The 11,720-nt window shown below is 37.0% G+C and overlaps 1 protein-coding gene across 1 annotated transcript; it reads right to left on the bottom strand.

Moving 5' to 3' along the window:
- Window positions 1-6,939: 6,939 nt before the first annotated feature.
- LOC146457574 (somatostatin receptor type 5-like) lies at window positions 6,940-8,047 on the bottom strand. The gene has a single exon (XM_085091830.1). The coding sequence runs from the start codon at window positions 7,843-7,845 to the stop codon at window positions 6,979-6,981; it is 867 nt and encodes a 288-aa protein (XP_084947956.1). The 5' UTR covers window positions 7,846-8,047; the 3' UTR covers window positions 6,940-6,978.
- Between the last annotated feature and the right edge of the window lie 3,673 nt (window positions 8,048-11,720).

Below are 11,720 nucleotides of genomic sequence, written 5' to 3'. Positions count from 1 at the left end.
CGGCAATGACTGTTTATAAAGTTAATGTTTTATGCTCCTTTTGGCATTCAATCTAAAGCCTATGTGTGTTTTGGGGGAGAGAACGACATCACAAGAAAACATAATCGCCATAAGGAATAAAATGACCGCGTTCCTTTGAGTAGTAGCTTTCAGTTAATTAAAAAAAAAATTACTTTGAAAAAGTGGAGCGAGTTGCCGGCACAAATAACAAACGCTGAAACTCTCGACCGTTTTAAGAAACTCTTTTAAGGACGGTGCCTACTTTTGTTACTGCGCATGCGTTCTTCGCATCTCGAGAAACAGTGACATCTTGCAATCCTCGTTCGATCACGAGCTCAGAGCAGCTGTTTTCTATAAGAATACTGACTTTGAACTTTTTTCCCAATAATTATAGAGTTCACGTTTTTCTTTTTTTAATTTTTGTAGCAAGAGTCTAAGGAGAGATCTGATCAAGTTTAGAGGGCTTCATTCTGCGGAAAAATACATAATTATGTAGCTTTACTAGAATTGTAACTCTTTTTAGAGACGATTTTACCATGCCCTTTCGTCGAGCCGTGTCTCTGGCTTTAGCACAAAATGACGTAGAATATTACAAAAAAGCTTATAAACATACTAGTATCTTATCTTTAAAACTGTAAAATAACGGTAAATACCTTAGCAGGTTGCTAAAATTAGAAAAAAGTCTGTAGTATTACATTGAATCAGGCACTTGAAAACTTCAGAACTACTCGGAGGAAGCTGTATTGAACTAATACTAAAAGGATGGTCGGACTTCTAGCCTTGCACGTGAATAGGAGAGCTTTTCAATTCCCCGATGGCACTTAGACAACAGATAAGAAAAGAAACTACTGTAGAAAGATGTCTTATAGATAAATCTTCTAAAGAACTTTTATATGTATTTTATATTTATTAATTATGTGAGTTTGCCGACTCGTTGAAGTTGTTTTACAAATACTATCTCGTCGACATGATTGGAAAAAGAGCTGTTAACGAATGATTCTCAATGATGTGAATACTTTGTGATCTGCGAAGCCACAGACGAAGGCGTGCAAAAGGTCTATCTTATTATATTGACTTCAAAATAATATGAAAACCTTTGAAAAAAGTGTTTTCCCTTTCACCGTATTTTATAGTACTAAAGTATAATGACCAATGAAATTCCAAAATCAGGTTCTCCCTTTGCCTTAGAATCATGTTCAATTTTTTTTTCAATTTTTTTTTGCTCTCTCACATTGTGCAACATAAAACCAGACGCCCATGAGTAGACATGGGCTCTTGATAAAAACTAACATTTGCAGCATTTTAATTGCAAGCAAAAAAAAAGTTTTCGTGACAATCAAGATGTAATATCCGACGGCGCATACAACTTGATTGGAATTTGAAATCATAATGATTTTATGTCTTCAGAAGAATATTTAATTTCAATTGAATTAAAGCTTTAGTATTCAAAACAGCTATTTGATTGAAAAAAATGATCTGTTTCTTCCACATTGATATGCAGTGGCTCAACCCCTTACCTTATCATGCCCATTCCAAGGTTTACCCTTACCCAAGAAATTGGACCTCTTTCTTACACCTCAAAGATAGGTCAAAATGAAAAGAATTTGTGTACTGAAAACAATTTCATGTTAGAGCAAGGCTGCTTTATCAAACATTTGCTTAGTTTTAACCAAATTTTAGCAAAATTCCCGCGACAATGCCCTTTTAAGATCACGACTGAAACTAGGGAACTTCACGACATTGAAGATTTAAACCTCAACTATAATTAACAATCATTACTCCACGAGCGTGCGTTGGATACAACATGATAGATAATCAACGAGATGAGCAGCGCCGAGTTGCTATGAACATCTCGTATCTAACAAGCGCGATAGGAGTGAGATACTTGTTTCATTAAAAACAACCATGAAAAGGTTGTTAAATATTACTTTCTTTTCCCCCTGACAAATTCTTTTGTCATGTTCGTGGGGCATGGTATAATGGTTCTAATACCTTGGCCGTCAAACCAATAAAATTCTAGAACAGCTTTAAACAGTAAGGGCCAGTTATTTAAACAAGAAACTAAGGCCGCGGCTAATGAAAATAAGTGGCCCTCCAAATCTGTTGATAGGTGGTTTATTTTAGGGAAATAAATAGTTTTCTAGTCTGCCATGATGCAAGCCTCCTTGTTACTGTAAACAGCAGACAATGTTTAGATATGACTGTGGGAAAAATTGAAAATGTCTTAGAACGTGGTTATGTTAAACACCGTCTAAACTGTCTTTTAATAACTGACCCTAAGTGTTTAATATAGACATCAACTCTGTAAACAACATGCACAGAAAGTTGCAAGCTGAGCTAAAGACGGGTATCAAAATACTCAGGCTGACCTATCCCGCCATTCCTAGGATGTCGAGATGAGTTGAACTTTAATTTGTCAAAACATCTCTTCAATTCTTCCTTAAATATTGGCATCCTATAACAGTACACCACTGGGTTGACGATTGAGTTGGCCATATATAAAACAATTGTTACCAGCAGAACGATTCTTGAAATACAGTTTTGACACCACGTAGGCAAAGTGTAGGTAACGGTAGCTGGAAGCCAGCAAATAAGAGACAAACTTATCATGATAAACAACGTGTTTGACAACTTTATGTTACTTTCCATGTTTCTCCTTCGTTGATTAACAAATATGAGAGGAGTGCGTCTTACTCGCGTCCGTATAATCACGTAGCATGTACACACGACACATAGGGATGACAAAATAGTACCGTTTACTGGCACATAAGCGTATTTAGGACTAAAAACTTCAACAACTGATAGAATAGAAAGCGTTCCAGTGCCAATGCCGGCTGCCCAAATGAATCCGATGCTTAAAAAATACACTCGGCTGCTAACTGTTCGGTGGTGAAGAGGCCACACAACAGCGTAAACACGTTCCAATGAAATAACGGCGAGAGAAAACACCGAAGAACACGCAAATACAATTGGTATAGTTACCAAAAAGTGGCTATACTGAGAACTAAAAGTTCGTTGATTTGATTCTGAATAATTGATCCGATATGGTTGAATCTGAGTTCCAAGTAAAATTATATGCCACACACCAAGGAGAAGATCAGCAACAGCGAGGTTAATCAAAAGGTAACTTGCCTTCTGTAGAGTTCGTCTCTTTTTCCAAAACACGTAAATGGAGAATGTGTTTCCAATGCAAATAAGGAAGTCTTCAATGGAAAGAACGACACAAAATACGATTGCGACTGCAGAAGACATGCCTTGTTAAATGCGTTTGTGCCAAAAGTAAGCCCAGTCTTTGAATAAGCCCGCTAACTCAGAATGTGATTGCTTTTTGTAGTGAAAAATGCTGACCGTACCTGACAAAGCAGTTGATTAAAAATTAATCAAGGAAGTGTAGGTTATTATTTATTTAGCTTGTTTGTCTGTATATAGTGCTTATGATGCACATTAAAAGCTAAATGAAGCAGCGGAGAACAAGATGACATTCCTCATTTCGTTCAATATTCTTAAGCCCTGTCACTTTGACATGTTTGACCGCTTTCACAGAAGTGCAATAGTTACTCTTCTAGATGTGCGTTTATTGTACTTCTCCGCTTCCCTATGAAATCTCGATTGGCACCGGCCAGGAGGTCATGGTAACTTAAAATTTCAATAAAATATATTTTCTAACAATTTGTAATGGAGAAAAGTTAATCAGTTCAGTGTTTCAGCTCTTCTTGGTATAAAGCTTTATGACTGCGGTTAGTGTAAGTTTGAATATTATTTTTCACCAGGCTGTTAATCGGATAATCTCGTTTAACGAAAGAAAATCCAAAGCAAGACGGTTTTTCATTAATTTTCAGGTTCAAAAATTTGCAAAACAGCTAGCAAGAGAAGTAGCTATATATTTCCAGTGATTCTGTCGTATCGCGTAGAATGCTGGGAAACATTTATTGTACATGATAACAAAAGGGGCAGAATTGGAGTTAAGTAAGACTGAAAAGGGACCTAGCAAAGGCCCAATATTGGCCAAGTATAGCTCGTTTGCCTGATTTCCAGAAGTGTGGAATTTTACATTTTTGGAATTCCCTTAATTATAAAGCGACGAAATGTTAGCTCTGAAAATTATTTTCTCGACAATACAGCTTTCTTTGGTTGCATGGACATGTCATTTTCAAGAGTTATTATCAGAAAATTAAAAAAAGTAATATTAAATTCAACTTCTTATGTAAACAAAATCTGCAAGACAGGAAAGTTAAAGTGCTGAGTGCAAACAAAAGTGCTCAAAGATAATGAAAAGTATTGTAGAAACTCAATTTTCTTAGTGTAGGTAACCGGCTGTCTAATGAAATGAAAAGCCGTGACAGAGGGTGCTGGCAATCTGAATTTGCCTGATATATAATTTATTATTTTTTGATTCTGATTGATATAACGATAAGAGCGCGTCTTATTCGCGTTCGTATAATCACGTAGCTTGCACACACGACACAGAAGGATGACAAAATAGTCCCGTTTATTGGCACATAAGCGTATGTAGGACTAAAAACTTCAACAACTGATAGTATATTAAGCGCTTCCGTACCAATGCCGGCTGCCCAGATGAATCTGATGCTTGAAAAATACACTCGGCTGCCAACTGTTCGGTGGTGAAGAGGCCACACAACAGCGTAAACACGTTCCAATGAAATAACGGCAAGAGAAAACACCGAAGAACACGAAAATACAATTTGTATAGATGCCAAAAAGTGTTTTTTTTTTTTCTGTGAATTATAAATGTGTTTATTAAATTCTGAATAATTGAACAAATATGGTTGTCTTAGTTGCAAGTAAAAGTATATGCAACACACCCACGAGAGGATCAGCAACTGTGAGATTGATCAAAAGGTAACTTGCCTTCTGTAGAGTTTGTCGCTTTTTCCAAAAGCCGTAAATAGTGAATGCGTTCCCAATGCAAATAAGGAAATCTTTGATGGAAAGAACAACGCAAAATACCATAAAAACTACAGTAGACATATCTTGTTAAATGCGTTTGTGGTCAAAATAAGTCCAGCTGAATTCACTGAATCAACCGGTAAATCCGAATCTGATAGCTATTTTTTGTGCAAACTGTTCAGTGACCGTTCTTGACGAAGCAGGTGATTTAAAAATAATCAAGGAAGTGAAGGTTATTGTTTATTTAGTTTTTTTGTCTGTATATAGTACTCAGGTGGGCTCAAAATAACCCCATGAAGCCCATGTGCACTGAAGGTAAATTAAGCAGCGGAACGGCGTGACATTCTTTATTTCATTCAATACTCTTAAGCCTTTTAATTAACTAACATACTTTTTGGCTAAAAAAAAATTACTCATTATATTTGTGGATGTATATATGTCCAATATATTGTCGTCCTCTTATATCGACTCTTATATCGACGCTAGATTAATTATTTAACTCGAATTTCTACTGCGTTGTTGTATGACTTAAGGCTAGCTAGTAGTACACTTAGCTTGTAGATAAATTCACAAATACGTCATTGGCCGAATATTAAAATTCTAAAAGAAACTAAAAAAAAAAAAGTCCCCAAAACAGCATAACTGTGAACAAGAGAATATGTGTGTGTCGGAAGGTGTGTATTCTGTTGATCTGAGGGATGTAATTCTGAAAGGCATTGCCTTAGGCTTTGTTTCTTCAGAACAACAAAGCATTTTTCTCTCTATAGCAAGCAGTGCTGTTCATCGGAAAAGCACGAGAGGAATTGAATGAATTAATGTCCCTGTCAAATTTGTTTATAGCATGAAGTGAGCAATTTAACAACAAAGGTATTTAACTGAAAGAAATATCTGCCCGTGCTGACTGACCAATCGGTCAATAAAAAATTAAATGTAATGATTAACAATGAGCCAAGGCGGAGCGTAGCGCCGAGTTGGCTTTAATCATCTCATATCCAACAAGCGTGATTGGAATAATTGTTTTATTTTATTAAAAACATAATGGCTTGCTAGATCTTACTGATTTCACTTTGCAAGAACAACCAGAAGACAATTTAATGATCGCTCTTTCTCGGGCAAGGTAAAATGGCCCATAAACCATGGCCGCTAAGCCAATCAAATCCCTGGAATTGCATTATGCAATGATCCAGTTTAAAAATTTATATTAGTAGCTGCCAATACACACGGTGGCACAAATGGATAATACTACAACATCTATCTTTTGTACTGATTTCACCTTTAATCCAGTCTAATTCAACTAAAGTCGCCATACTATACCTTTTGATATATTTTTTTATATATCAATCCTATCCTATACTATAGTCCATACCGTGTTGCACCAACACTTGTGGCAGACTGATTTTGAGACGGACTCGAGATGCCAAGCTCAACTAAGAGTGATGGATCTGAGACCGCCTAGGAACTAGGTTTCACTGTTGTAGCAATACAAAGTGCACACTGATTATGGATCAGTTCAGGCCTTGCCTTCATTCAAAAGCACTTTTGGGCTTAACCCGGTTTTTTGGAGGAAATGGAAATTTTAATTAGTTCCCTCCCCCTCCCGAATGTGATACGAGCCCATTGGAGGGTTACCTCCCAGTTTTTTGACTCGTTTATGTCGTTTACTGAGCAAGGATTCACAATACGACAGTGCAGAGGGAGATCTATACACATTAACTTTAACCTTAAGCCATCGACCTATCGTAGCATTAACCATCGCACCACTGAAGCTAGGAATTAGATGAGGTTAGTAGTACTCGTTACTGTCATAAACAGTAGTCTAGAAATATATTCACAATATCAAACGTGGTCATCATTAGGCGACCAGCCTCAAACGAAAACTTGACAACGAAATCAAAGCAGCTGCATCAAATCGGTTCTACCAAATCCAGATTTGCTAGAAACTGAATAAAGTTGATACTAGTAAAACAGATAATCCAGAAAACGTTCGAATACACGCATTAGATCCAAACTTGCATTGAACACAAGGAGAAAGTTCAGTTTTGTGTTCTTTAGGAGGCTCGAGCTTAAAGCTTAATTAACACTGCACTTCCTTGATGCCCTTCTCGGTTTCAACCTGTTAAGCATTTCTTTAAAGATGGGCATCCTAAAGCTATATATGATTGGATTAACAATGGAACTGCCTATATTAAAAAGTGTTCCACTGTAAAGTAGTGGAACTGAAAACTCGCACTCACAGAAAACATAGATAAAATACGATACACTTCCCGGGAGCCAGCAAACAAATGACGCCGCCACAACAATAAACAAGGTTCTTGACAACTTCATGTTCTGTTCCTCGTTATTTTGTCTGTTTTGATGTTTTGCGGCGGTAACCGCTCTGAATTGAAGACTTGTTCGAATACTCAAGTAACTGATGGAGATTATTATGAGAGATGAAAATATCATGACGCAGACTGGCACCACTGCATAAGTATAACCGAACACTTTGAATGAATTAAGCGCAAGCAACGTTGCCACCGTTAAACCACCAACCCAAACAACAGCAGTTCCACATATATACATCTTTGTGCTTGCGACTCGATGCCGAAGAGGCCAAATAACAGCATAAGCGCGCTCCAAGGAAATTAAAACAAGGAAAAATAAAGACGTAAATGAAAACATTGTTGGAATTATGACCGTCATGTTGTCATGTGTGGTTTCTTTCACCATTTTACCTTTTTCAAAATGTTGTGGAATTGTCCCTGATGCTATACCGGGTAACTCTGTTAATCCTACTAAAAGATCCGCGACGGCCAAGTTGATGAGAAGAATTGAAGCTCGCTTCAGTCGTTTACGATGAGTCCAGAAAACATAAATAGTAAAAATATTTCCGATTAAAATTATTGCGCATTCAAGTACCATGATACTGCAGATGATCTTAGCCGTAGTAGTCCACATTTTAAAAGCGCTTCTAGACCGAGATAATGTTACCAGAATTCCTTCTCTTTACCCATCATTCCGATTTGGTTACTTGTTGCGTGTGAACATAGATTCAGTTAAGTTTCTTCACGGGAGTTCAAATGAAGGTTGTTCTGGAGAGGAGCAGCAAGTTCGTGTTCAAAAAGCTCGCTCGAGGTGTGCGTGTTCAAAAGTGACAAGAGTCTTCCGCAAACAGGATGTCACAACCAAGGAAGCAAAGACAATACCCAAACTATTTTTGTATTTACTTTGAGCTCAGTTTTAGTCAAAAAGTTTTAAATTAAAAATTGACGGCATAATACAACGAAAAAAAAAATTTGTACGCGATTCTATACTCCTTTCATCACTCGTAAATGATAAGAGATTTGACAGGGATAACTGGTTAATTTTCACTCACATGCAGCGGATATTTCATCTTTTTCTTCCAAGATGAAAGTTTTGAAAGTCACTTACTACGACTAATGAAACCATTAATTTTTTTCCAGTTGTTTGAATTTTTAGTCTAAATAACTAGGAATGCTATCAGCATTAATTTTTTTCTCAGGTAATTGCTCAATGTAGATTTTAAACTATCTTTCAATTAACGCGCTCAGGCATTAGACAAGTAAAGTTAAAGTATTGTCTTCGATAAAACTTTAAGAGTTGTAATCTTTGATTTTTCTCTTTTTTACCGCTTTCCTTTCTTGTTCTCCTTTGGTTGTAGGACTTCCAATCGTGAATTCTTGTGAAGAAACCTTTTTTGTTTTCATAAGCCTTGTAGTCTCTGTTAGGTTTCATCATCCTTAGTTATGATTTGTTTGCAAATTGGTTTTCTTCAATCCATGATATTGTAAAACATGCTTGTAGAAGTAATTCGAATTCGCTCTGTTTTTAAACGACTTCTTCAGTAATGGTGGCTTTAAACATGGGCATTCTATAACTGTACACGATCGGATTAAGTCAAAAGTGGGTTGGCGAATTGTAGAAAATCTGCTATCCACAGTAAAGTCGATTTTACAGTTACGTCAGCATATTAAAGCTTAAAAAAACCAAAGTGCTGTACATGATTATCGCTGGAAGCCAAAAGGCAAACGACAAACAAATGACAACGAACAAAGTTTTGGACAATTCCACGTTCTGTTCAATAGTTTTCCTGTTATGAGCTTTAACTGCAGGATTTGTGTTCCGAAGACGCTTTCTAATTGTCATGTACTTCGCCAAAATCACACAAAGATAGGCAAGTAACATTGAGTTAATGATTAAAAACGAAGTCTTCTTGCCTATTTTGTTATCAAGTGTAAAAAAGACCACAGTCATTAAAGATCAGCCGGCCGTCCACACTAAAAAAAATTCTGATGATGTAAGTTTGAATGCTTGCCACTCTGTGACGAAGAGGCCAAAGCACAGCATAAGCGCGCTCCAACGAGATTACAAGAAGGAATAGAAGGGAAATGTTTGCGAAAGAGCCAACTATGTCCGACCATTCATTAACGAAGATAACCTTTCCTTGAGGTATGGTTATGGTTGCTGTAAATATCAGTTCGGTTGCTCCTACAAGTAGATCAGCGACCGCGAGGTTGATCAGTAGATAGCAAGGTCATTTGAGGGAAGCTCTGATTCCAGAAAACGAACACTGTGAAAGCATTCCCGATGCAGACCAAACTTGTTTCGATTATGACAACAACGCCAAATATCAAAGTTACTGCGCTGGACATTTCATATAGCGTAAATCTGAGCAAAAGTCTTTTCTTTGCAGTTACCTGATAATAAATTTTAACCGCTAGCAAGATTCGACGCTTAAAGAGAGGACAGATTTTAAAAAATTAATAATCAGAATGTTTGACGCCTAGCAACCTTCCAGAAGTGTCGACCGTAAGACATAGGCAGAGGTTCAATGTAAGACTGCAGATTTTGGTTAGAACTTTTTCTTTTTTTATCTCTTTTTGTTTATACCTTAACAAACTCAAATGCAAAGTAATTTTCTATACTAAGATTAATTATTTTCTCTTGTCATTATACCAAACAGAATCAATCAATAATTACAAATGGGGCAAGGGAGCTATACTTGGCCAATATCGGTCCTTTACCGGGTCCTTTTTCTGTCTTACTTCAATTATATTATCGTGCACAATAAATGTTTCCATGCATTCTGCGGCGATGAGACCGAATCACTAAAAAATATATAGCTACGCTCTTGCTGTTGCCTGGCATCGTTTGAAATTTTGAAATGTGGCTGAAATGTGAAATTGAGTACAGAAAGTTGAAATTAGTGCAACAAAGGTGAGATTAAAATGATTGACAGGTACGCAAAATTTGCAAATCGGCTGTCACGAAACAAAATGGTGAACAGCTGAGTTTGAAGAGAGAAACAGCATTTTAATTGAAAGTTTAAAGGAAAATGCAAAGAAACTCAACAAAGCACAAACACACTGGCTAAGAGTTTGGAGGTCTTGGACAGCACAAAAGAGCCACGACCAAAATATTGAAAACTATGCACTGGAGGCACTCAACACAATTCTCGAGGATTTTCACGGAAAAGTGCGTAAAAAAGACGGGAAAGAATATACGAGCATGACAGTCTTCGCATTGCAATTGAACGTTACCTATGAAGACAAGGTTACAAATACTCCATAATTAGAGACCAAGAGTAAAAAAAGTTCGAAGCAAGTTCTTGAAGGTAAAGCTCGGGTGCTGCGACAACAAGGTAATCTTTGACTTTTCCACTGATGAAGGGCTAAGCCCGAAACGTCTGGAATTATTTCAACATAAGCTTAATGGGACTCAACACTCGTATTCGAGAACTATATTTTACTTTTTACTGTTTATAAGTACAATTGCCACGCAGCTAAGGGAAATTTTTCCGTTAAACTTTAAGCCTAAAGTCAAGCGGCCGAACAAGTATCGGAAGTCTGACAAACACTGAATTAAAAGAGCTTTGGAAAAGCAAAAGGCTTAGAACAAGTCCTGATACAAACGGTTTGGTGGCTGAACTAATTCAATATTTTTGCCTAGAGCATCGTGTTGAAGATTTCCATGTCGGCTTGGACGAAAACAAACGTTGAATTCATCGAGAACCAGACTAAAACACGTCAGTTTGGACTGTCTGCAAAGTCCCGGCTCCTGAAACTTAGTCAGTTCGAAAACATGCCGAGGACGGTGATTGACTTCAGACTTCTTTTAACATTGACTTAAAATTTTACTTTGTGGTTTGAAAACTTGCTCATATGACTGAGTTATTTCGCATGCAAATATCTGTAAACACATCAACCGTGGAATAAATCCTACGGGTTAACGCTTGGACTATTATAGAATGTGATTACTGAAGTACATGTGAGTGGGATTTTTAAGAGCGGCTGCCTGTAAGAATCGAGAACTGCATTTCAGCGACCGCTTGGTCAAATTTCTGATATTTAGCCTTAAGATATCCTTGGATTAACTATTTTAGAAAATCATATTTTGAAGTTCCAAGGTATTTTATTTTTTGAGAAAACTGCAAGAGTTTGAAAGGCGGCCTCGGGTGCAGTCACGGGCCGATGAAAACCGCGAAAATTTAGGTCAAAGGACGAAGCCCCGTTCACGGTGTAAAATAACCCAATGAACTTGAAACTTTACACATACCTAGACCAACCATCTCACCAAAAATTAATACAATAAACATTCCAAACTCGCTGGCTGCTTTCTAAAGCATGCAGATTTGTGTGCGCTACTCAAAATGGCCTTGAAACTAATGCCTATTTCCATTAAAATAAGTGTTTCTGGTATGTAATTTTCTCTAAATTAAATCTCATATCTTAAAAGACGAAGGAAGGAACTTTATTTTTTCCAAGTTTCAAGCTCTGATTCAAACTCTTTCCCACTCAAGGAAGACCGAATAT

This window comes from Pavona decussata, unplaced genomic scaffold (genome assembly GCF_977016875.1).
Source record: "Pavona decussata unplaced genomic scaffold, jaPavDecu1.1 SCAFFOLD_240, whole genome shotgun sequence".
In the NCBI taxonomy this organism is placed as follows: domain Eukaryota; kingdom Metazoa; phylum Cnidaria; class Anthozoa; order Scleractinia; family Agariciidae; genus Pavona; species Pavona decussata.
Note: the sequence above shows the minus strand (reverse complement) of the source record. Positions and strands in the feature narration are given on the sequence as shown.

Coding starts and splice junctions, on each gene's coding strand:
- LOC146457574 (XM_085091830.1), bottom strand. CDS start 7,845: ATGTGGACTACTACGGCTAAGATCATCTGCAGTATCATGGTACTTGAA.